This window comes from Mobula hypostoma, chromosome 5 (genome assembly GCF_963921235.1).
Source record: "Mobula hypostoma chromosome 5, sMobHyp1.1, whole genome shotgun sequence".
Lineage (NCBI taxonomy): Eukaryota > Metazoa > Chordata > Chondrichthyes > Myliobatiformes > Myliobatidae > Mobula > Mobula hypostoma.
In genome coordinates, this window is record NC_086101.1 from 118,788,630 (window position 1) to 118,814,938 (window position 26,309).

At 54.6% G+C, this 26,309-nt stretch overlaps 1 protein-coding gene across 1 annotated transcript in view; it reads left to right on the forward strand.

Annotated features, from left to right (window-relative positions):
• Nucleotides 1-26,309, forward strand: part of LOC134346965 (protein mono-ADP-ribosyltransferase TIPARP-like) — a 93,792-nt gene that overhangs the window by 17,313 nt on the left and 50,170 nt on the right. The window contains exons 3-5 of the mRNA XM_063048874.1: nucleotides 3,338-3,500; nucleotides 6,927-7,117; nucleotides 12,223-12,492. Of these exons, the coding sequence (XP_062904944.1) occupies nucleotides 3,338-3,500; nucleotides 6,927-7,117; nucleotides 12,223-12,492 (624 nt within the window). The remainder of the gene's footprint in view (nucleotides 1-3,337; nucleotides 3,501-6,926; nucleotides 7,118-12,222; nucleotides 12,493-26,309) is intronic.

The window sequence follows — 26,309 nt, forward strand, 5'->3', positions numbered from 1 at the left end:
GACCGTGGAGAGAGCAGATACCCCAGGCCGTACAACCAGTTCTGAGCCACAGCAAGATCGCACAAAGTACCATGACTGCTGGTCAAATCCTCTGCTGTAGTGGCGTGGGCCCACAGGGCCTTCAGCAGGGGGCACGCCCACCAGATTCATTAGTCTGGCTTGTAACACAACCTGGGAAGAAAGTTGGACTCTGGACTTTAACATTTTCCTCTGATTCAGCTGGGTGATGGTGTCATTAATGGCCAGGACACTTAACAGTGTCAATGTACAGAGGGGATCATGGGATCCAAGCCCATGGCTCCCTGAAAGTGGCCTCACAACTAGATAGGGTAAGGAAGGAAGACATACAGCACGCATGGCTTTATTAGTTGAGGTTTGGAGTTTGAGTCAGGAAGTTGTATCGAACTCTGGCTAAGCTAGTGCTTTCAGTTCCGTTCACCCTTTACAGGAAGGGTTTGGGAGGCTTTGGAGAGGGTGCAGAAGAGGTCACCAGGATCGGAGGGTATGAGCTGTAAAGAGAGATTGGACAAAGTTGGGTTATTTTCCCTGGAGTGGCGGGACCCCGGGGGAGACCTGAATACATATGAAATTAGAAGTTGTCATTCAGAAAAAACTGGGAAGTTTGGACAGGTACTTGGACGAGAGAAGTACAGAGGCAATGATCTCTACACAGGTAGATGTGACTAGGCAAAGAAAAACAAGCTAGCATGGACTAGATGGGCTGAAGGGCCTGTTTCTGTGCTGTAGTACTCTATAGCATAGAGAGTAGATGATCAGTATCTTTCTTTCTGGATAGAAATGTTAAATACTAGAGGACAAATATTTAATTATGATTCAAAGTACATTTATTATCAGTGACCCGGCTGGTGGTGTAGTGGCATCAGCGTCGGACTTCGGGACGAAAGGTCCTGAGTTCGAATCCAGCCGGCTCCCCTGCACGCTTTCCATCCGTGCTGGGTTACGAGCTGGTGGACTCTTTGGAAACTCACCCGGCAGAAGGCCATGGCAAACCACTGCTGTAACTTGCCTCGTACACGGTTCCCCACTACGTCAGAGAGGCGTGGAGGGAAATCATCCGCTAACCGGAGAGACTCCAGATGCGACGTACCTTTCCTTTTTATTATCAACATATGTATGCAGACTGGGTGGTGGGGTGGAGATGCGTCTCTACCAAAGGAGGTGTGAGGTGCTCCTTCCCTCCGCTAGCCTGCAGGTCACCCTTGGGCAAGGTGTAGCACCTGATTAGCCTCCCAACCCCCCCAGATCAGGGTCACTTAAAACCATGGGAGCAGGTGGTGGATGGTCGTATGAGTAGCCAGTGCAGATCACAAGTCCTGGTTATGTGACCACTGATCCCAGGCAGACAATCTCTGAAGCCTATTGATGATATCTGGAGGTCACATGTCTTGTAAAGACTCTGCCCGGAAGAAGGCAATGGCCAACCACTTCTGTAGAACTGCACAGTCCTCTATAAACAAGTCCAAACCACAAACCTTGCTGAATCCGACAGACTTTGGTACCTTCCTCCAGCAGCAGACCAGTCAAACACAGGCAGATGGTGCTCACCTTCCCATCTTGTCCTCGTTGATTTCGATCTTGCTCGACACTTTAATTGGCGAGAAATGGAGTTGATTGTGGGCTCATGTCCCGTCTCCAGGCTGCACGCTCTGCTCCAAACTCCCTCAGAGACAACAAAGCTCCCGACCGCTCAATCGGCACAAAACAACACCCCCTCAAAATGTAAATGACAGGTTGCAATCGCACACAGCTTCATGTAGAATCATATGTGAAAGAAGTAGTTTAGTGATCCGTCTGCAGGCTGTTTACTGGCGCCATCTTGCAAAATGAGTTGAACTGGGAAAGTTCAAAAAGAGTTGTGCAGTGCAAGTTTTCTATTTACACAGAGAATGGAGGGCGCTGTTGGAGGCAGACATGAATGAGGTGTATACGAAGTTCTTAGATAGATAGGTAAGTAAATATGCAGAGAGTGGAGGATTAGGCTGGATGTAGGCAGGTAGACTAACTTAGTCTGGCATTTAATCAGTTTGGCACAACATTGTGGGCCAACAGACCTTTCTCTGTGCTGTATTAATTGGGACACATCGAGGCTGGTACATTTTGGCCCAATTAGCAGAAGTTTCATGGAAATAATTAAAAATGTATTTTTTTTAAAAAAGACCAACTACAATTTAGCAAATTATGTGTTTAAATGAAATACAGAGCCAATTGGAACATTAGCAATACTACTGAAGTACTATAAAACTGTGAATTCGTTATCAATGGAGGAATTAATCCAGTCTACGCTGCCGTGTTCTTTTGATTGACTGTAAATGAACTAAATCAGTGCAGACTCCTAGTGCACATAATAGACTTCCTTTATACAATGCTGTCAACAACTGCATTCCCCAAATCTTCATTTTCATTGAAACATTCAAGATAATTGTCGATGCCTTCAAATTCTTCGCAACCCCTAACTTGCTGAAGTAGTGAAAATCCCGGCCATTTCTGGCATCTCTGAGCCTGAATGCTTGAAACTACAGTGAGCAAAACAGTGCATAATTGTCTCACTGCTTACTTCTCACCAACTATCAGTGACAAAAATCACAGCTTTTTGAACACAAACACTTGCAACTGAGACTATGTAAAAACTGTCGTTTTAAGCACTGTGTAGTGCCTAAGGGATACACAAGAGCACGTGACTGATGCTAGTTAGAAACTGTTCAGCAACTCTTCTTTCCCAATTAGGTGACATAGTGCCCCAAATAAATGAAGGGAGTTCTGGCTATTTTCTTGATTTGGTTTTTGTCCTTGAAGAGTTTTCCCAAATAAGCGATGGCCCAGTTAACTGGAACCCACTGTGTTCCAGTCAGGTTGGCATGGGATCTGTCGTGGCACAAGTCCCTGTTTAGCTGTATGCCCCACACAAGTATCACTACCGGCAGCACAGAGACCAGAGTTCAGTCCTGACATCTGCCTGTGTCTCTGTGTCTGTGGGGAGTCCTCCGGGATAATATAGGCATGTGAATATGTGCAGTTCGCATGTCCTCCCAGTGACCATGTGTTTCCCCTGGGTGCTTCAATTTCGCCCCCCCCCCCACACCACACCCTGACAACATGCAGGGTTGAGGAGTTAACTGGTCGCTGTAAGTAGTGGATGCGGGTAGGATCAGAGGGAGTTGGTGGGGGTGACAAAATAGGAGCGGTGTAGAAGGATGGTTGGTGGTTAGCACATTGACAATGGGCCGAGGGGAGGCTGCTATGCTGCGTGACCATCCGACGAGTCAGGGAGACCCGAACGGTGCTCCACCCTAACGTCCACTTTGCCTTGCATCCCTAGGGGCAGAAGTTTCTTGGCTGACTTTGGTCAGATGTCGATCCAGGGTGCCACCTTCGACAGGCTGAGGCGCCTGTGTACTTCAGATACTGATCCCTGTAACACCTTCCGAACCATCTGGAAACACTACTGGAGAGACGCCTTCGAGTGGAAGGAGTACACAGAGGTAGGGATACCCCCGTCCCGAACAAAAACGTTCCTCCTTTGGGGGAGGGGACAGATTCCAGCCTGGAACAGGGCAGAATAAATGGGGAGGGTGGGGGTTCCAATCAGGCTGCCCTGGTGACCCTACAAAGGCCAAGACAGGTCTCTTGCCTGAACAGATCTCCCCACGCCTGGCAGAATTAATCTCCCCCTCCCACTGATGCTTAACAGGCCCGGGAACCCCCCTCGAGTTTGAGCCAGCAAGTGCCATCGGTAAAATCCAAGTATTAACCCACAGCGCTGGTGCAGGGATTTGCAGGGAAAGACCTCACCTTCTCCCGGCAAGCACTTTGCCAGTTCCTCTTTCAAACCCTATTTCTTGTTCCCTGGCCATTCGGTTAGATCCTCAGCGGTCTCTGCTTGACAAAATGTCCAGCTGTCTTTCCTGGCTAACATCTGTTCTCCCTAGGAATCCAGCTCATTATCACTCCCGCATGGCATGAATCTTCTTGTTTCACGGCAGCAGGACTGTGCAATACGTAAAATTACTACGTTGAAAAAATCGTGCAAAAGTACCGGACACGATGGTAACGTAGAGGTTAGCACCGCGCTATCACAGCTCGGGGAGCTGGAGTTCGATACCAATACCATCTGACCGTCTTCCCCAGGGAATGCAAGGGTCTTCTCTGGGTACTCTAGTCCCCTCCCACAATCCAAAGACCTACTGGGTAGGTTAATTGGTCATTGTAAATTGCCTGTGATTAGGCTAGGGTTCAATCGGGGGTTCCTGGATCGAGGCACTGTTCTGCTCTGTAAAGATATTGTCCACAGACTCTTCATAAATCTGATGCTGTTGTTAAAACTTAGTATGGGTCCTTGGGCTCCTGAGGGTAGTTATGAGAAAGAAGGCATGTTCTGCTTTCAGTGATGAGTGCCACGTTTTCTGAAGATGTCCTTGATGGGAGCACGGGCACTGGCTGAGTCTACAGCAGTCTTTACGGAGACTGTTTTGATTCTGCGCATTGGAGCCTCCACACCAGGCTGTGTAGTCAGAACTCTGCAGCTACCTGCCAGAGTCTGTAGTGACATTACCTATCTCCTCAACCTGCAACACATTTCTCTTGTTTGATTAGAACTCGTGCAAATCTCACTAATCTTGTCTGCCTCATGAAAAATGGTCCCAGTTTAGAGCTCTCCCTCCCCTTCCCAAAGCCTCCACAGTCTCCCTGAACTGTGGAGACCAGAACAGGAACCATTCCTCTGTATATGATACCAGCTAAAAGCTTGACACCAGTTCCTTGTTTTCTCGCACAGTAGCGAGTTCTCATTGTATTGAATGGGGGAGAAAAATGCTGAGTATGGGGTGCTAAGATCTGGGCATCACTTCTTAGAAATAATAGATTTTTTGTTTAAGGCAAAGATAAGGTGATGTTTTTACTGATGGCGAGATTTCAGAATCAGAAACTGGTTAAATATCATCGACAATGGTGTGAAATTCGTTAACTTTGCAGCAGCACTACAATACAACACATAATCATAGAAAAAAGTGAATTACAAGAAGTGTGTATAGGTATATTTTATATGTGTGTGTGTATATAAACCCCCTCCCCCATAAGTTTTCATGCTTTATTGTTTTACAACATTGAATCACAGTGGATTTAATTTGGCTTTTTTGACATTGATGAACAGAAAAAGACTCTCATGTCAAAGTGAAAACAGATCTCTACAAAGTGATATAAATTAATTACAAATATAAAACACAAAATAACTGATTGCATAAGTATTCACCCCCTTTAATATGACACACCAAATTATCACTGGTGCAGCCAATTGGTTTTGAAGTCACATAGTTAGTTAAATGGAGATCACCGTGTGCAGTCAAGGTGTTTCAATTGATTGTAGTAAAAATACACCTGTATCTGGAAGGCCCAAATGCTGGTGAGTCAGTAACCTGGCAAAAACTACACCATGAAGACAAAAGAACACTCCAGGCAACCTGCAAAAAAGTTATTGAAAAACACAAGTAAGGAGATGGATAGAAGAAAATTTCCAGTTCAAGGAATATCCCTTGGAGTACAGTTAAGTTAATCATCAAGAAACGGGAAGAATATGGCAATCCAGTCTAGATCAGGCCATCCTCAAAAACTGAGTGACCGTGCAAGAAGGAAACTCATGAGGGAGGCCACCAAGAGACCTGTGACAACTCTGGAGGAGTCACAAGCTTCAGTGGCTGAGATGGGAGAGACTGTGCACACAACAACTGTTGCCCGGACGCTTCACCAGTCACAGCTTTATGGGAGAGTGGAAAAGAGAAAGCCAGGGTTGGTGGGGGGAAAAACAAATGAAATCTTAGCTAGAGTTTGGGTGAAGACATGTAGGAGACACTGAAGTCAGCTGGAAGAAGGTTCTATGTTCTGATGAAACCAAAATTGAGCTTTTTGGCTATCAGACTAAATGCTATGCTTGGCATAAGCCAAACACCGCACATCATCAAAAACACAGCATCCCTACCATGAAGCATGGTGGTGGCTGCATCATACTGTGGGGATGCTTCACTGCAGCAGGCCCTGGAAGGCTTGTGAAGATAGAGGGTAAAATGAATGCAGCAAAATACAGGGAAATCCCGGAGGAAAATCTCATGCTGTCCGCAAGAGAACTGCGACTTGGGAGAACATTTTGTTTTTCAGCAAGACAATGACCCCAAGCATAAAGTCAAAGCTACCAGGAATGGCTTAAGACAACACAGTTAATGTCCTTGAATGGCCAAGTCAGAGTCCAGATCTCAAACCAACTGAGAATTTGTGGCTGGACTTGAAAAGGGCTGTTCACTCATGATCCCCATGCAATCTGACAGAGGTTGAGCAGTTTTGCAAAGAAGAATGGGGAAAATTTGCAGTGTCCAGATGTGCAAAGCTGATAGAGACCTATCCACACAGACTCAAGGCTGTAATTGCTGCCAAAGGTGCATCTACTAAATACAGTACTGACTTGAAGGAGATAATTATGCAATCAATTATTTTGTGTTTAATAATTGTAATAAATTTAGATCACTTTGTGGAGATCTGTTTTCACCTTGACACAGTGTCAAAAAAAGCCAAATTAAATCCCCTGTGATTCATTGTGTAAAACAATAAAACATGGAAAACTTCCAAGGGGGATGAATACTTTTTATAGGCACTATATTTTTATTAAATAGTTAAATTAAATAAGAAGTGCAAAAACAGAAAAGTAGTGAAGTAGTGTTCAAGGGTTCAATGTCCATTCAGAAATCGGACGGCAGAGGGGAAGGAGCTGCCCCTGAATCGCTGAGGGTGTACCTCCTTCCTGAGTGGTAGGCTAATGACAATGACTGAAGTTGGGATGATGAGGCCATTTCTGACATGCCCTCTCCTCTATCCATCACCTGTCATGTGATCAGTGACCCCATCTCAACTTCCTGCTTTTACAGTCGGTTAACCAGGACTTCAACGAGGCCCTGCAGCAAGGCCTGGCCATCAGGCACGTGATGGTCAGCAGGAACCAGCGGTACCAGGTGGACCTCAACGCTGGATTCCAGCAGAACATCTCTACGGGCACCAAGCGGCGCATCTGCCGCCGGCCACTGTTCCAGTCGATCGTCACCCTCCTCCCGTACCTCAAGTAAGTGAGCCATGAGTCTATGGGATGGCGTTCATTTCCAGTCTTGGTGAAGAGTCTCAGCCAAAACATTGACTGTTTGTTCCCCTCCATAGACGCTGCCTGCCTAGCTGAGATCCTCTAGCATTTTGTGTGTGTTGCTGGTGTTAGTAACTCGATGGTAAATTAAATTGATAAATTAGTTTAATGTTGTCACATGTACCATGGTACAGTGGCAAACTCATCTTCCATACGAAGCAACACACACAAAATGCTGGAGGAACTCAGCAGGTCAGGCAGCATTGATGGAAATGAATAAACAGTCGACATTTCGGGCCGAGACCCCTCAGCAGGACTCTGTGTTGCTCTGGATTTCCAGCGTTAGCAGATTTTTCTCGTTTGTTGATTTGCGCACAGTTCAAATCATTACAACGGTACCGGGGATTCATCGGGTCTTGATAGGTTATAGGGGGAAGGCAGGAGAATGAGGTTGTGAAATATCACTGGGCAACAATTTTTTTCAAAAGTGCCACTTCCTCAGAATTTTTTTTTAGTTTTTGATAAACTGAACGCAAATATAATTGCAGACTACATATATCACTTGGGAATTTGGAGAAACAAGAAATTAACTTTTCAAAGTTCGAAATACATTTGCTATCAAAGTACGTATACTCCATACAACCTTGAGATTTGTCTCCTAACAGGCAGTCACGAAACAAACCCAAGAGAACCCATTTTAAAAAAGAACCTCAACCACACCAATATGCAGAGAATAGAAATTCATTATGCACACAATAACCACAAGCAAGCAGCATTCGGAACTGAAGTCCAGAAGATCACATAGTTCAGCACAGAGCCGAGTCGTAGAGGTGGACCTCAACCGGCTTGTCCCTCATCTCGGGCTCGGACACCCAACCTTTTCGATCTGGCCCAGCATCCGGACCTCTGTCCAGATATTGAGTTCACTCATCTCAATACGCTGTGGGGCCTGGACGCTGCCCGCCTCGATTCGGCCTGTAACCAACCTCTCCGATTCAGCCTTGTGCCTAAGTCTCCATCCAGACATCAAGTTCAGTCACCTCAATATGCTCTGGAGATTGGACACCACTGTAATTTATGGATCTATTTCTTTTTGAGCAATGACTCCCTTAGCACAATGGACTGATAACTTACCCATGTGCATTGAGTCTCTGTCCTCCTCATCCTCCCTCTCTCTCTCCCTCTCTCTCTCTCTCTCTCTCTCTCTCTCTGTCCCCCTCATCCTCTCTCTTTCTCTGTCCGTCCTCTCTCTTTCTCTCGTTCTCTCTGTTCTCTTCATCCTCTTCGTCCTCTCTCTCCCTCTCCCCCCATGTCAGCACACCAGTTAAAGCCATCTCCCGCATGCGTGCTTTTATTTAATTGATATGTAGTTGCACAGACACAACAGATTGGCGAGAAGTACAAACCTGAATGTCAGAGAATATCATGAACTGCACCGACAGTGAGAGGAAAGATTTAAACAGTACGGAGAAAGCCATCACAGACATTAACAAAGGGACATGTAAGTAACTGCATAGTACACTGTGAGAGACGCTTACCTGGCAAAGTTAAAGTGAAAAAACATGACGATGGCGTCAGACAGGGAAAGTTGATGAATTTGATACCACTGATGAAGTCTGGGAGTCATATATCGAGAGGGTTGAACTATACTGCAATGCTAATGATGTGGATGAGGTAAATAAAGTTGTCACACTTCTTAGCTTAATGGGTGCAAGAATGTACAGTCTCCTACATAACTTGGTAACCCCCTGAGAAGCCAACCAGCAAGATGTTCGATGAAATTGTTGCAATTTTACAAAAACGCTTGAGCCATAAACAGTTGGCAATAGCTGAGAACCGGTCAAAGATTGAAAGCATTCCTGAATACATTCTAAAACTCTGCAAACTTTCCCAGTGCTGTGACTTTAGAGATGGACTTCCTGATGCATTAAGGGACAGGTTTGTATGTGGCATGCTTAATCAAAGCACTCAAAAAGGGCTACTATCCAAAAGAATCCTAACCTTAGAACAGGCATTGACCATTGCAATAATGCTAGAGAATGCAGCAAAGATGGAACAGAACTACAGAAAAAGAGTTTAGAATGTGAAACGCATAAAATGTCCACGAATGGTGCAAAAAGCAAATCCTCCCATGATGCAAATGACTTAGTTCAAAGAAAAAGTTTTCAGAAAGTGTCACAGACAAGATCACATAGAGTGTGCAAGGCAGACAAAAACCACAACCAAAGAGAAAAACCACAGAGTGAAAAGTTTCAAACACAAAACTAAACAAATGCATAAAGTGACGGAATGTGAAACTGAATCATACAACATGGAGTCTGACACAGGTGCGCTGTCATGCCTGGAACTGCATAGCATTACAGAAGCAGATTGCAAAATCATATGGACCACAACAGATGTGTCTGTTGTAAAACTGAAAATAGAGCTAGATACAGGGCCAGGTTTGTCTATAATTCCAGAGTCTGACTACAACAGACTGTTTTCTAAGCTGCCATTAGAGAAGACCTCATAGATGCTAAAAACCTACATGGGTAAAAAAAGTGTCTCCCAAAGGCACAGTGAAAGTAAATGTGATGTATGGAGGCCAGACACAGAGTTAGAGTTTTGTGTGTTGAAAAGTGGAGGGCCAGCCCTTTTCAGATGTGAATGGTTCAGAGAAATCCTACAAGACTGGCACTTAATCAAAGCTCTCAGTGTGGCATCAACGGGCAACAGCAGCCCAAATGGTAGCACCAACCAGAGAATGGCACAGATGTGTAATGCTACTGAGAAGGACATGAAGTCCAGAATTGAACTGGATGAAGCAGCAGTACCAAGATTCCATAAAGCACGTCCAGTGCCTCACGCGCTACGTCCTAAAGTGGATGCTGAGTTGCAGAGCTTCTGGTGAACTGCTCACCTATTATGACCCATCTCTGCCCATCAGACTGGTATGTCATGCATCCCCTTATGGCATTGGAGCCATTTTGTCACACATTATGAAAGATGGATCTGAACGCCCCATTGTGTTTGCTTCAAGATCACTGACAAGCATAGAATGCAACCATGCACAGATCAACCGAGAGGCCTTTAGTCCAGTATGGGGAATAAAGAAGTTCCACCACTACCTCTATTGACAAAAGTTTATGCCGGTGACAGACCACCAGCCTCTTGTGTCCATTTTCAATCCCAGAGATGACTGCTAGCCAGTTACAACATTGGGCACTGTTCCTATTGCCCACTCTTATGGCATAGAATTCAAAGGTACATGATGGCTTATCATGTCTTCCACTATTTGCAACTGAAGTAGAAAAGGCTCCATGCTGTGACCCAGCAGAAATGTTTCACACAACATTGGTGGACCAGTTGCTGGAAACAAATTCCGAAATACAAAGAGATTCAAGGAATGACCCAAAATTGTCAAAAGTTTATGACATCACCATGCAAGGATGGCCAGCTCATGGTAATCCCATGTTTCCAGAGATCTCACTGAGGTGAGACCAACTGTCTGTGTGTCAAAGGACACTGATGTGTCGATCTCATGTTGTGGCTCCCTCTAAACTGCGCGCCAGAGCATTAGAAAATCTGCATGAAGGACACCTGGGTACAGTTAAGATGAAGGGTCTCACCTGGAAATACATGTGGTGGCCGGGAATAGCTAGATAGATTGAAGATTTACCCAAAAGCTGTTCAGGATGCACCCCCACAGGCACCATTACACCTGTGGACGTGTCACCAGGGCAAAGAGGACATATTGACTTTGCTGGGCCATTCATAGCCTCCACATTACAGGGAAGGCGTGTATATTTGAATTTGGTTTCCGAAAGAGAAATTGAATGTTTTGTACATATACAGTTTTATGTTGCATTAGTCTAAAGGGGGAGGAAGTGTAATGTATGGATCTATTTCTTTTAGAGCAATGACTCCCCTTAGCACTACATATGGACTGGTAACTTACCTATGCACATTGATCTATTGTCTAGGCATGCGTATTGATTCTCTGTCTCTCTGTCTAGTTAAAGACATCTCCCGTGCGCATGCTTGTATTTAATTCATATGTAGTGCCGCTGTCTCGATTTGGCTGAAACTGACTTCTCCAATTTGGCCCGGCACTTAAAATGATCAAACCTCGGGTCTTCCTCATTCTCGGAAATGAGCCCACTGCCTCACCTTGCCTCAGTTCTGCCACATCGAATTGCCTCCAAGTTCAAAGGGAAGTTAGACTGTAGCTTGCCGTGATCGTTTGCCAGAAAAAGTGTCATAACAAAGTATTTAGATGTTTTTCTTCAGCCAGAAGTCACTGAGGTTCACCAGTGCCTTCTTAAACCCGATTATTAAATATAATGCATTTAATTGCATTACAGTGCTGACACTTTGTAATAGTTCAACTAAACTAAAAATGTTTTGGTGATGATTTTCATTTGTACTCAGTGTCTGAGGCTTCTCACTTAAGTGTCCAACAATAATCAGCCAGCATTGATGGATTCCAGTTCCCCTGATACTATTACTCCATGACCGCAATGTCCTGGTGAAACCTCTCACCGTGCTCGTCACTGACAGTGCCGAGATTTGCAGGGAAGAATTCTAAATGGGAATGCAGGAAATGAATCTTTAGCGACATGTTGTACTTCATGGTTTTGTGTGTTTGAAGCATGTTGCCAACCAGCTGCACATAGTTTGGTGCTCTGTAGTTGCCAAGAGAATTTTCAACAACATCTCTGAATGCCTTCCATACAATTTTCTCCGGTCCCACTAGCAGTTCTTTGAATTGCCTGTCATTGATGACCTGTTTGATTCGTGGACCAACAAAATGCCTTCCTTAATCTTGACATCAGTAATTCTGACTTGAATTATGAATTGAAATAACAAATATGGTCGATATAAAAAAAAGTGGTGAGTGATAGGGAAATTCCATGGTGATTTTCATGATAAGCAGCCCAAAATCCACAAGATGCACCCAAACGTATTCAGGAAGCAAAATCTTTGTTGTCAGTGAAATAATCAGTAATGATTGAGTGGTGGAACAGACTCGATGGGCTGAATGGCCTAATTCTGATCTTGTGTGACAATAACTAAATGTCTCAAATCTAACAGCAAGTCTCTTTCTCCAGGACCCTGTCGGGAGGTCCCGACCTAAACTCCTCGGCGCCGAGTGGGAACACCACAACTCCATCACCCGCATCCAACAGCAGCCAGGGTTACCCTGAAACCTGGATCCCCATGGACCCGAACGTGGACTTCATCAAAGTGCCCATGGCCCTTGACGATAAAGCCTACGGCGTGGTCTACCGGCTCTTCCACAAGACCATGCCCGAGACCAAGTTTCTCATCCTCGGCATACAGCGGGTGCAGAACCAGTTCCTCTGGGACAAGTACAAAAGGTAACGGTGGGGGCTTTTGGCAGCACCAGAGGATTCACCGGTCCTATCCTGTACCGCCCCATCCCATCCTGGTGACATTGGTGGCCAAGGCCCTGAGCTCCGAACTGTTCACCCCAGTCTCTCTCTGTCTGTTCATAAGACACTCCTTCCCTCCGCTAGCCTGCAGGTCACCCTTGGGCAGGGTGTAGCACCTGCTTAGCCTCCCCACCCTGACCGGGGTCACGAGGAGCCCTGGGAGCAGCTGGTGTGCGTCACGAGTCCCGGTTATGCAACCAGTGACGCCCACCAACAACCATATGGATGAACGGGAAACGGAGGGCTCTGTAGGAGGGGCAGGTTTGATTGAGCTTGGTATTGGTTTAAGGGTCAGCACGACATTGTGGGCTGAAGGGCCTGTACTGCACCATGTAAATCAGCCATTGTCAAACAGCGGAGCGGCCTCGATGGGGGAACAGCCTGATTCTACTCCTGTGCTCTGTGCTCTAAATGTAGAGAATCCACCCCCCACCCCCCCAGAGTCAACAGTCATTGTAGACACAACTCGACTTGACCTGGTACTGCACCGTGCCAACGTGGCATCACTGCGTCGGAGTTCACACAGACGCCTGACCAGGTCAAAGTGACAGATTCCATCTCCTGAAGCAGAGGCTATGCAATCGTCGAGTCATGACTGCTGTGTCCTGACCGAGATTCCCAGCCAAGCCAGTCCCATCTGCTCATGTTTGGTCTGTATCCCTTTAAACCTTCCCCATCCATGCACCTGTCCAGGTGTCTTTGAAATGTCCATCATACACCTGTCCCAACCACCTCCTCTGGCAGCTCGTTCCATAGCCTCAGCACCCTCTGCGTCGAAAAAGTCCCCAGCAGGTTCCTGCTGAACGTTCACCCCCTCCCAGCTCAAAACTATCCCCTCCAGCCTTTGATTTTGATTTGGAAATCCGAGTGTCCGGGGTGGTGAGGCAGCAACCATAGCAGCTGTGGCACTGTGCAGTGTGGAGGAGCATTGCACAGAGACAGGGAGACGGAGAGGGGGATGGAGAGAAAGACGGACAGGCAGATGGGGAGAGAGAGAGACGGAGAGGGGGATGGGGAGAGAGAGAGACGGAGAGGGGGATGGGGAGAGAGACGGAGAGGGGGATGGGGAGAGAGAGAGACGGAGAGGGGGATGGGGAGAGAGACGGAGAGGGGGATGGGGAGAGAGAGAGACGGAGAGGGGGAGCAGAGGGGGATGGGGAGAGAGAGACGGAGAGGGGGATGGGGAGAGAGAGAGAGACGGAGAGGGGGAGGAGAGGGGGATGGGGAGAGAGAGACGGAGAGGGGGATGGGGAGAGAGAGAGAGACGGAGAGGGGGCGGAGAGGGGGATGGGGAGAGAGAGACGGAGAGGGGGATGGGGAGAGAGAGAGACGGAGAGGGGGATGGGGAGAGAGAGAGACGGAGAGGGGGATAGGGAGAGAGAGGGGCGGAGAGGGGGATGGGGAGAGAGAGGGGCGGAGAGGAGGATGGGGAGAGAGAGATGGAGAGGGGGATGGGGAGAGAGAGAGACGGAGAGGGGGATGGGGAGAGAGAGACGGAGAGGGGTATGGGGAGAGAGAGAGACGGAGAGGGGGATAGGGAGAGAGAGGGGCGGAGAGGGGGATGGGGAGAGAGAGGGGCGGAGAGGGGGATGGGGAGAGAGAGACGGAGAGGGGGATGGGGAGAGAGAGAGACGGAGAGGGGGATGGGGAGAGAGAGAGACGGAGAGGGGGATAGGGAGAGAGAGGGGCGGAGAGGGGGATGGGGAGAGAGAGGGGCGGAGAGGGGGATGGGGAGAGAGAGACGGAGAGGGGGATGGGGAGAGAGAGAGACGGAGAGGGGGATGGGGAGAGAGAGAGACGGAGAGGGGGATGGGGAGAGAGAGGGGCGGAGAGGGGGATGGGGAGAGAGAGAGAGACGGAGAGGGGGATGGGGAGAGAGAGAGACGGAGAGGGGGATGGGGAGAGAGAGAGACGGAGAGGGGGATGGGGAGAGAGAGAGACGGAGAGGGGGATGGGGAGAGAGACGGAGAGGGGGATGGGGAGAGAGAGAGACGGAGAGGGGGATGGGGAGAGAGACGGAGAGGGGGATGGGGAGAGAGAGAGACGGAGAGGGGGAGCAGAGGGGGATGGGGAGAGAGAGACGGAGAGGGGGATGGGGAGAGAGAGAGAGACGGAGAGGGGGAGGAGAGGGGGATGGGGAGAGAGAGACGGAGAGGGGGATGGGGAGAGAGAGAGAGACGGAGAGGGGGCGGAGAGGGGGATGGGGAGAGAGAGAGACGGAGAGGGGGATGGGGAGAGAGAGAGACGGAGAGGGGGATGGGGAGAGAGAGAGACGGAGAGGGGGATAGGGAGAGAGAGGGGCGGAGAGGGGGATGGGGAGAGAGAGGGGCGGAGAGGAGGATGGGGAGAGAGAGATGGAGAGGGGGATGGGGAGAGAGAGAGACGGAGAGGGGGATGGGGAGAGAGAGAGACGGAGAGGGGTATGGGGAGAGAGAGAGACGGAGAGGGGGATAGGGAGAGAGAGGGGCGGAGAGGGGGATGGGGAGAGAGAGGGGCGGAGAGGGGGATGGGGAGAGAGAGACGGAGAGGGGGATGGGGAGAGAGAGAGACGGAGAGGGGGATGGGGAGAGAGAGAGACGGAGAGGGGGATAGGGAGAGAGAGGGGCGGAGAGGGGGATGGGGAGAGAGAGGGGCGGAGAGGGGGATGGGGAGAGAGAGACGGAGAGGGGGATGGGGAGAGAGAGAGACGGAGAGGGGGATGGGGAGAGAGAGAGACGGAGAGGGGGATGGGGAGAGAGAGGGGCGGAGAGGGGGATGGGGAGAGAGAGAGAGACGGAGAGGGGGATGGGGAGAGAGAGAGACGGGGGGGAGAGAGAGAGACGGAGAGGGGGGCGGAGAGAGAGAGACGGAGAGGGGGATGGGGAGAGAGAGAGACAGAGAAGGGGATGGGTAGAGAGAGAGAGAGACGGAGAGGGGGATGGGGAGAGAGAGAGAGAGACGGAGAGGGGGATGGGGAGAGAGAGAGAGAGACGGAGAGGGGGATGGGGAGAGAGAGAGACGGGGGGGAGAGAGAGAGAAGGATAGGGGGGCGGAGAGAGAGAGACGGAGAGGGGGATGGGGAGAGAGAGAGACAGAGAAGGGGATGGGTAGAGAGAGACGGAGAGGGGGATGGGTAGAGAGAGACGGAGAGGGGGATGGGGAGAGAGAGAGGCGGAGAGGGGGATGGGGAGAGAGACGGAGAGGGGGATGGGGAGAGAGAGACGGAGAGGGGGATGGGTAGAGAGAGACGGAGAGGGGGATGGGGAGAGAGAGAGACGGAGAGGGGGATGGGGAGAGAGAGAGACGGAGAGGGGGATGGGGAGAGAGAGACAGAGAGGGGGATGGGGAGAGAGAGACAGAGAGGGGGATGGGGAGAGAGAGAGATGGAGAGGCGGATGGGGAGAGAGAGAGACAGAGAGGGGGATGGGGAGAGAGTGAGAGACGGGGAGAGGGATGGGGAGAGAGTGAGAGACGGGGAGGGGGATGGGGAGAGAGAGAGACGGAGAGGGGGATGGGGAGAGAGAGACAGACGGAGAGGGGGATGGGGAGAGAGAGAGACAGAGAGAGAGACGGAGAGGGGGATGGGGAGAGAGAGAGAGACGGAGAGGGGGATTGGGAGAGAGAGAGACGGAGAGGGGGGTGGAGAGAGTGAGACGGAGAGGGGGATGGGGAGACAGAGACAGAGGGGGCGGAGAGAGAGAGACGGAGGGGGGATGGGGAGAGAGAGAGACGGAGAGGGGGATGGGGAGAGAGAGAGACAGAGAGGGGGATGGGGAGAGAGAGAGACAGAGAGGGGGATGGGGAGAGAGAGAGACGGAGAGGGGGATGGGGAGAGAGAGAGAGACGGAGAGGGGGATGGGGAGAGAGAGAGACAGAGAGGGGGATGGGGAGAGAGAGAGACGGAGAGGGGGATGGGGAGAGAGAGAGACGGAGGGGGGATGGGGAGAGAGAGAGACGGACAGTGGGATGGGGAGAGAGAGAGACGGAGAGGGGGGCAGAGAGAGAGACAGAGAGAGAGACGGAGAGGGGGATGGGTAGAGAGAGAGACAGAGGGGATGGGGAGAGAGAGAGATGGAGAGGGGGATGGGGAGACAGAGACGGCTAGGGGGCGGAGAGAGAGAGACGGAGAGGGGGGCAGAGAGAGAGAGACGGACAGGGGATGGGAGAGAGAGAGACGGAGAGGGGGGCAGAGAGAGAGAGACGGACAGGGGATGGGAGAGAGAGAGACGGAGAGGGGGGCAGAGAGAGAGAGACGGACAGGGGATGGGAGAGAGAGAGACGGAGAGGGGGGCAGAGAGAGAGAGACGGACAGGGGATGGGAGAGAGAGAGACGGAGAGGGGGGCAGAGAGAGAGAGACGGACAGGGGATGGGAGAGAGAGAGACGGAGAGGGGGGCAGAGAGAGAGAGACGGACGGGGATGGGGAGAGAGAGATACGGAGAGGGGAGTGGGGAGAGAGTGAGAGACGGAGAGGGGGATGGGGAGAGGGAGAGATGGAGAGGGGGATGGGGAGAGGGAGAGATGGAGAGGGGGATGGGGAGAGAGAGACAGAGAGGGGGGCAGATAAAGAGAGATGGAGAGGGGGGCGAACAGAGAGAGACGGAGAGGGGGGCATAGACAGAGAGACGGAGAGGGGGATGGGGAGAGAGAGAGACGGAGAGGGGGATGGGGAGAGAGAGAGACGGAGAGGGGGATGGGGAGAAAGAGAGAGACAGAGAGGGGGATGGGGAGAGAGACGGAGAGGGGGATGGGGAGAGAGAGAGACGGAGAGGGGGATGGGGAGAGAGAGAGAGACGGAGAGGGGGATTGGGAGAGAGAGAGACGGAGAGGGGGATGGGGAGAGAGAGAGACGGAGAGGGGGATGGGGAGAGAGAGAGAGACGGAGAGGGGGATTGGGAGAGAGAGAGACGGAGAGGGGGATGGGGAGAGAGAGAGAGACGGAGAGGGGGATGGGGAGAGAGTGAGACGGAGAGGGGGATGGGGAGAGAGAGACAGAGAGGGGGCGGAGAGAGAGAGACGGAGGGGGATGGGGAGAGAGAGAGACGGACAGGGAGATGGGGAGAGAGAGAGACGGAGAGGGGGGCAGAGAGAGAGACAGAGAGAGAGACGGAGAGGGGGATGGGTAGAGAGAGAGACGGAGAGGGGGATGGGGAGAGAGAGAGACGGACAGGGAGATGGGGAGAGAGAGAGACGGAGAGGGGGGCAGAGAGAGAGACAGAGAGAGAGACGGAGAGTGGGATGGGTAGAGAGAGAGATGGAGAGGGGGATGGGGAGAGAGAGAGATGGAGAGGGGGATGGGGAGGCAGAGACGGAGAGGGGGCGGAGAGAGAGAGACGGAGGGGGGATGGGGAGAGAGAGAGATGGAGAGGGGGGCAGAGAGAGAGACGGACGGGATGGGACAGAGAGAGACGGAGAGGGAGCGGAGACAGCGAGACGGACAGGGGGATGGGGAGAGAGAGATACGGAGAGGGGAGTGGGGAGAGAGACGGAGAGGGGGATGGGGAGAGAGAGACGGAGAGGGGGATGGGGAGAGGGAGAGACGGAGAGGGGGATGGGGAGAGGGAGAGACGGAGAGGGGGATGGGGAGAGAAAGAGACAGAGAGGGGGGCAGATAAAGAGAGACGGAGAGCGGGGCGAAGAGAGAGAGACGGAGAGGGGGGCGTAGACAGAGAGACGGAGAGGGTGATGGGGAGAGAGAGACGGAGAGGGGGATGGGGAGAGAGAGACGGAGAGGGGGATGGGAAGAAAGAGAGAGACGGAGAGGGGATGGGGAGAGAGAGAGAGACGGAGAGGGGGGCAGAGAGAGAGAGAGACGGAGAGGGGGATGGGGAGAGAGACAGACGGAGAGGGGGATGGGGAGAGAGAGGGAGACGGAGAGGGGGATGGGGAGAGAGAGGGAGACGGAGAGGGGGATGGGGAGAGAGAAACGGAGAGGGGGATGGGGAGAGAGCGAGACGGAGAGGGGGATAGGGAGAGAGACGGAGAGGGGGACGGGGAGAGAGAGAGACGGAGAGGGGGATAGGGAGAGAGACGGAGAGGGGGGCAGAGAGAGAGAGAGACGGAGAGGGGGATGGGGAGAGAGACAGACGGAGAGGGGGATGGGGAGAGAGAGGGAGACGGAGAGGGGGATGGGGAGAGAGAGGGAGACGGAGAGGGGGATGGGGAGAGGGAGAGACGGAGAGGGGGATGGGGAGAGAGACGGAGAGGGGGATGGGGAGAGAGCGAGACGGAGAGGGGGATGGGGAGAGAGACGGAGAGGGGGACGGGGAGAGAGAGAGACGGAGTAGAGGGATGGGGAGAGAGAAGGACAGGTGGACGGGGAGGGAGAGAGACAGAGAGGTGGATGCGGAGAGAGAGAGACTGAGAGGGGGATGGGGAGAGAGAGAGAGACAGAGAGGGGGATGAGGAGAGAGAGAGACGGAGAGGGGGATGGGGAGAGAGAGAGACAGAGTAGGGGGATGGGGAGAGAGACGGACAGGCGGATGGGCAGAGAGAGAGACGGAGAGGGAAATGGGGAGAGAGTGAGACGGAGAGGAGGATGGGGAGAGAGGGAGATGGGGAGAGAGAGAGACGGAGAGGGGGATGGGGAGAGAGAGACAGGGGGCAGAGAGAGAGAGATGGAGAGGCGGGCGAAGAGAGAGAGACGAAGAGGGGGATAGGGAGAGAGAGAGACGGAGAGGGGGATGGGGAGAGAGAGAGACGGAGAGGAGGATGGGGAGGGAGAGAGACAGAGAGGGGGATGGGGAGAGAGAGAGACGGACAGGGGGATGGGGAGAGAGAGAGAGATGGAGAGGGGGATGGGGAAAGAGAGAGAGACGGAGAGGGGGATGGGGAGAGAGAGAGACGGAGAGGGGGATGGGGGAGAGAGAGATGGAGAGGGGGATGGCGAGAGAGATGGAGAGGGGGATGGGGAGAGAGACGGAGAGGGGGACGGGGAGAGAGAGACGGAGTAGGGGGATGTGGAGACGGACAGACAGGCGGATGGGGAGAGAGAGAGACGGAGAGGGGAATGGGGAGAGAGAGACGGAGAGGGGGATGGGGAGAGAGACGGAGAGGGAGATGGGGAGAGAGAGAGACGGAGAGGGGGATGGGGAGAGAGAGAGACAGAGAGGGGGATGGGGAGAGAGAGACGGAGAGGGGGATGGGGAGAGAGAGAGAGATGGAGAGGGGGATGGGGAGAGAGAGAGACAGAGAGGGGGATGGGGAGAGAGAGACGGAGAGGGGGATGGGGAGAGAGAGAGAGACGGACAGGCGGATGGGGAGAGAGAGAGACGGAGAGGGGAATGGGGAGAGAGAGACGGAGAGGGGGATGGGGAGAGAGACGGAGAGGGAGATGGGGAGAGAGAGAGACGGAGAGGGGGATGGGGAGAGAGAGAGACAGAGAGGGGGATGGGGAGAGAGAGACGGAGAGGGGGATGGGGAGAGAGAGAGAGACGGAGAGGGGGATTGGGAGAGAGAGAGACGGAGAGGGGGGTGGAGAGAGTAAGACGGAGAGGGGGATGGGGAGACAGAGACAGAGGGGGCGGAGAGAGAGAGACGGAGGGGGGATGGGGAGAGAGAGAGATGGACAGGGGGATGGGGAGAGAGAGAGACGGAGGGGGGATGGGGAGAGAGAGAGACGGAGAGGGGGATGGGGAGAGAGAGAGACGGAGAGGGGGATGGGGGAGAGAGAGATGGAGAGGGGGATGGCGAGAGAGATGGAGAGGGGGATGGGGAGAGAGACGGAGAGGGGGACGGGGAGAGAGAGACGGAGTACGGGGGATGTGGAGACGGACAGACAGGCGGATGGGGAGAGAGAGAGACGGAGAGGGGAATGGGGAGAGAGAGACGGAGAGGGGGATGGGGAGAGAGACGGAGAGGGAGATGGGGAGAGAGAGAGACGGAGAGGGGGATGGGGAGAGAGAGAGACGGAGAGGGGGATGGGGAGAGAGAGACGGAGAGGGGGATGGGGAGAGAGAGACGGAGAGGGGGATGGGGACAGAGACGGAGAGGGGGATGGGGAGGGAGAGAGACGGAGAGGGGGATGGGGAGAGAGACGGAGAGGGGGATGGGGAGAGAGACGGAGAGGGGGATGGGGAGAGAGAGAGACAGAGAGGGGGATGGGGAGAGAGAGACGGAGAGGGGGATGGGGAGAGAGAGAGAGATGGAGAGGGGGATGGGGAGAGAGAGAGACAGAGAGGGGGATGGGGAGAGAGAGAGAGACGGAGAGGGGGATGGGGAGAGAGAGAGAGACGGACAGGCGGATGGGGAGAGAGAGAGACGGAGAGGGGAATGGGGAGAGAGAGACGGAGAGGGGGATGGGGAGAGAGACGGAGAGGGAGATGGGGAGAGAGAGAGACGGAGAGGGGGATGGGGAGAGAGAGAGACAGAGAGGGGGATGGGGAGAGAGAGACGGAGAGGGGGATGGGGAGAGAGAGAGACAGAGAGGGGGATGGGGAGAGAGAGACGGAGAGGGGGATGGGGAGAGAGAGAGACAGAGAGGGGGATGGGGAGAGAGAGACGGAGAGGGGGATGGGGAGAGAGAGAGACGGAGAGGGGGATGGGGAGAGAGAGAGACAGAGAGGGGGATGGGGAGAGAGAGAGACGGAGAGGGGGAGGGGGAGAGAGAGAGACAGAGAGGGGGATGGGGAGAGAGAGACGGAGAGGGGGATGGGGAGAGAGAGAGAGACGGAGAGGGGGATTGGGAGAGAGAGAGACGGAGAGGGGGGTGGAGAGAGTAAGACGGAGAGGGGGATGGGGAGACAGAGACAGAGGGGGCGGAGAGAGAGAGACGGAGGGGGGATGGGGAGAGAGAGAGACGGAGGGGGGATGGGGAGAGAGAGAAACGGAGAGGGGGGCAGAGAGAGAGACAGAGAGAGAGACGGAGAGGGGGATGGGTAGAGAGAGAGACAGAGGGGATGGGGAGAGAGAGAGACGGAGAGGGGGGCGGAGAGAGAGAGACGGAGAGGGGGGCAGAGAGAGAGAGACGGACAGGGGGATGGGGAGAGAGAGAGACGGAGAGGGGGGCAGAGAGAGAGAGACGGACGGGGATGGGGAGAGAGAGATACGGAGAGGGGAGTGGGGAGAGAGTGAGAGACGGAGAGGGGGGCAGAGAGAGAGAGACGGACAGGGGGATGGGTAGAGAGAGAGACAGAGGGGATGGGGAGAGAGAGAGACGGAGAGGGGGGCGGAGAGAGAGAGACGGAGAGGGGGGCAGAGAGAGAGAGACGGACAGGGGGATGGGGAGAGAGAGAGACGGAGAGGGGGGCAGAGAGAGAGAGACGGACGGGGGGATGGGGAGAGAGAGAGACGGAGAGGGGGGCAGAGAGAGAGAGACGGACAGGGGGATGGGGAGAGAGAGAGACGGAGAGGGGGGCAGAGAGAGAGAGACGGACGGGGATGGGGAGAGAGAGAGACGGAGAGGGGGATGGGGGAGAGAGAGATGGAGAGGGGGATGGCGAGAGAGATGGAGAGGGGGATGGGGAGAGAGACGGAGAGGGGGATGGGGAGAGAGATGGAGAGGGGGATGGGGAGAGAGACGGAGAGGGGGACGGGGAGAGAGAGACGGAGTAGGGGGATGTGGAGACGGACAGACAGGCGGATGGGGAGAGAGAGAGACGGAGAGGGGAATGGGGAGAGAGAGACGGAGAGGGGGATGGGGAGAGAGACGGAGAGGGAGATGGGGAGAGAGAGAGACGGAGAGGGGGATGGGGAGAGAGAGAGACGGAGATGGGGATGGGGAGAGAGAGAGACAGAGAGGGGGATGGGGAGAGAGAGACGGAGAGGGGGATGGGGAGAGAGAGAGAGATGGAGAGGGGGATGGGGAGAGAGAGAGACAGAGAGGGGGATGGGGAGAGAGAGAGAGACGGAGAGGGGGATGGGGAGAGAGAGAGAGACGGAGAGGGGGATGGGGAGAGAGAGAGACGGAGAGGGGGATGGGGAGAGAGAGAGAGACGGAGAGGGGGATGGGGAGAGAGAGAGAGACGGAGAGGGGGATGGGGAGAGAGAGAGAGACGGACAGGCGGATGGGGAGAGAGAGAGACGGAGAGGGGAATGGGGAGAGAGAGACGGAGAGGGGGATGGGGAGAGAGACGGAGAGGGGGATGGGGAGAGAGAGAGACAGAGAGGGGGATGGGGAGAGAGAGACGGAGAGGGGGATGGGGAGAGAGAGAGAGACGGAGAGGGGGATGGGGAGGGAGAGAGACGGAGAGGGAGATGGGGAGAGAGAGAGACGGAGAGGGGGATGGGGAGAGAGAGAGACAGAGAGGGGGATGGGGAGAGAGAGACGGAGAGGGGGATGGGGAGAGAGAGAGACGGAGAGGGGGGTGGAGAGAGTAAGACGGAGAGGGGGATGGGGAGACAGAGACAGAGGGGGCGGAGAGAGAGAGACGGAGGGGGGATGGGGAGAGAGAGAGACGGAGGGGGGATGGGGAGAGAGAGAAACGGAGAGGGGGGCAGAGAGAGAGACAGAGAGAGAGACGGAGAGGGGGATGGGGAGAGAGAGAGACGGAGAGGGGGGCGGAGAGAGAGAGACGGAGAGGGGGGCGGAGAGAGAGAGACGGAGAGGGGGGCGGAGAGAGAGAGACGGAGAGGGGGATGGGGAGAGAGAGAGAGACGGACGGGGATGGGGAGAGAGAGATACGGAGAGGGGAGTGGGGAGAGAGTGAGAGACGGAGAGGGGGATGGGGAGAGGGAGAGATGGAGAGGGGGATGGGGAGAGGGAGAGACGGAGAGGGGGATGGGGAGAGAGAGAGACGGAGAGGGGGGCGGAGAGAGAGAGACGGAGAGGGGGGCAGAGAGAGAGAGACGGACGGGGATGGGGAGAGAGAGATACGGAGAGGGGAGTGGGGAGAGAGTGAGAGACGGAGAGGGGGATGGGGAGAGGGAGAGATGGAGAGGGGGATGGGGAGAGGGAGAGATGGAGAGGGGGATGGGGAGAGAGAGACAGAGAGGGGGGCAGATAAAGAGAGATGGAGAGGGGGCGAACAGAGAGAGACGGAGAGGGGGGTGGGGAGAGAGAGAGACGGAGAGGGGGATGGGGAGAAAGAGAGAGACAGAGAGGGGGATGGGGAGAGAGACGGAGAGGGGGATGGAGAGAGAGACGGAGAGGGGGATGGGGAGAGAGAGTGAGACGGAGAGGGGGATGGGGAGAGAGAGAGACGGAGAGGGGGATGGGGAGAGAGACGGAGAGGGGGATGGGGAGAGAGAGAGACGGAGAGGGGGATGGGGAGAGAGACGGAGAGGGGGATGGGGAGAGAGAGAGACGGAGAGGGGGATGGGGAGAGAGACGGAGAGGGGGATGGGGAGAGAGAGAGACGGAGAGGGGGATGGGGAGAGAGACGGAGAGGGGGATGGGGAGAGAGAGAGAGACGGAGAGGGGGATGGGGAGAGAGAGAGAGACGGAGAGGGGGATTGGGAGAGAGAGAGACGGAGAGGGGGGTGGGGAGAGAGAGAGACGGAGAGGGGGATGGGGAGAGAGACGGAGAGGGGGATGGGGAGAGAGAGAGACGGAGAGGGGGATGGGGAGAGAGAGAGAGACGGAGAGGGGGATTGGGAGAGAGAGAGACGGAGAGGGGGGTGGAGAGAGTGAGACGGAGAGGGGGATGGGGAGAGAGAGAGACGGAGAGGGGGGTGGAGAGAGAGAGACGGAGAGGGGGGTGGGGAGAGTGAGACGGAGAGGGGGAGGGGGAGAGAGAGAGACGGAGAGGGGGGTGGGGAGAGAGAGAGACGGAGAGGGGGATGGGGAGAGTGAGACGGAGAGGGGGATGGGGAGAGAGTGAGACGGAGAGGGGGATGGGGAGAGAGTGAGACGGAGAGGGGGGTGGAGAGAGTGAGACGGAGAGGGGGATGGGGAGAGTGAGACGGAGAGGGGGATGGGGAGAGAGAGAGAGACGGACAGGCGGATGGGGAGAGAGAGAGACGGAGAGGGGGGTGGAGAGAGTGAGACGGAGAGGGGGATGGGGAGAGTGAGACAGAGAGGGGGCGGAGAGAGAGAGACGGAGGGGGATGGGGAGAGAGAGAGACGGACAGGGAGATGGGGAGAGAGAGAGACGGAGAGGGGGGCAGAGAGAGAGACAGAGAGAGAGACGGAGAGGGGGATGGGTAGAGAGAGAGACGGAGAGGGGGATGGGGAGAGGCAGAGACGGACAGGGAGATGGGGAGAGAGAGAGACGGAGAGGGGGGCAGAGAGAGAGACAGAGAGAGAGACGGAGAGGGGGATGGGTAGAGAGAGAGATGGAGAGGGGGATGGGGAGAGAGAGAGATGGAGAGGGGGATGGGGAGAGAGACAGAGAGGGGGATGGGGAGAGAGAGATGGAGAGGGGGATGGGGAGAGAGAGAGATGGAGAGGGGGATGGGGAGGCAGAGACGGAGAGGGGGCGGAGAGAGAGAGACGGAGGGGGGATGGGGAGAGAGAGAGATGGAGAGGGGGGCAGAGAGAGAGACGGACGGGATGGGACAGAGAGAGACGGAGAGGGAGCGGAGACAGCGAGACGGACGGGGATGGGGAGAGAGAGATACGGAGAGGGGAGTGGGGAGAGAGACGGAGAGGGGGATGGGGAGAGAGAGACGGAGAGGGGGATGGGGAGAGGGAGAGACGGAGAGGGGGATGGGGAGAGGAGAGAGACGGAGAGGGGGATGGGGAGAGAAAGAGACAGAGAGGGGGGCAGATAAAGAGAGACGGAGAGCGGGGCGAAGAGAGAGAGACGGAGAGGGGGGCGTAGACAGAGAGACGGAGAGGGGGATGGGGAGAGAGAGACGGAGAGGGGGATGGGGAGAGAGAGACGGAGAGGGGGATGGGAAGAAAGAGAGAGACGGAGAGGGGATGGGGAGAGAGAGAGAGACGGAGAGGGGGGCAGAGAGAGAGAGAGACGGAGAGGGGGATGGGGAGAGAGACAGACGGAGAGGGGGATGGGGAGAGAGAGGGAGACGGAGAGGGGGATGGGGAGAGAGAGGGAGACGGAGAGGGGGATGGGGAGAGAGAGAGACGGAGAGAGGGGGATGGGGAGTGAGAAACGGAGAGGGGGATGGGGAGAGAGCGAGACGGAGAGGGGGATGGGGAGAGAGACGGAGAGGGGGACGGGGAGAGAGAGAGACGGAGTAGAGGGATGGGGAGAGAGAAGGACAGGTGGACGGGGAGGGAGAGACACAGAGAGGTGGATGCGGAGAGAGAGAGACTGAGAGGGGGATGGGGAGAGAGAGAGAGACAGAGAGGGGGATGAGGAGAGAGAGAGACGGAGAGGGGGATGGGGAGAGAGAGAGACAGAGTAGGGGGATGGGGAGAGAGACGGACAGGCGGATGGGCAGAGAGAGAGACGGAGAGGGAAATGGGGAGAGAGTGAGACGGAGAGGAGGATGGGGAGAGAGGGAGATGGGGAGAGAGAGAGACGGAGAGGGGGATGGGGAGAGAGAGACAGGGGGCAGATAGAGAGAGATGGAGAGGGGGGCGAAGAGAGAGAGACGAAGAGGGGGATAGGGAGAGAGAGAGACGGAGAGGGGGATGGGGAGAGAGAGAGACGGAGAGGAGGATGGGGAGGGAGAGAGACAGAGAGGGGGATGGGGAGAGAGAGAGACGGACAGGGGGATGGGGAGAGAGAGAGAGATGGAGAGGGTGATGGGGAAAGAGAGAGAGACGGAGAGGGGGATGGGGAGAGAGAGAGACGGAGAGGGGGATGGGGGAGAGAGAGATGGAGAGGGGGATGGCGAGAGAGATGGAGAGGGGGATGGGGAGAGAGACGGAGAGGGGGACGGGGAGAGAGAGACGGAGTAGGGGGATGTGGAGACGGA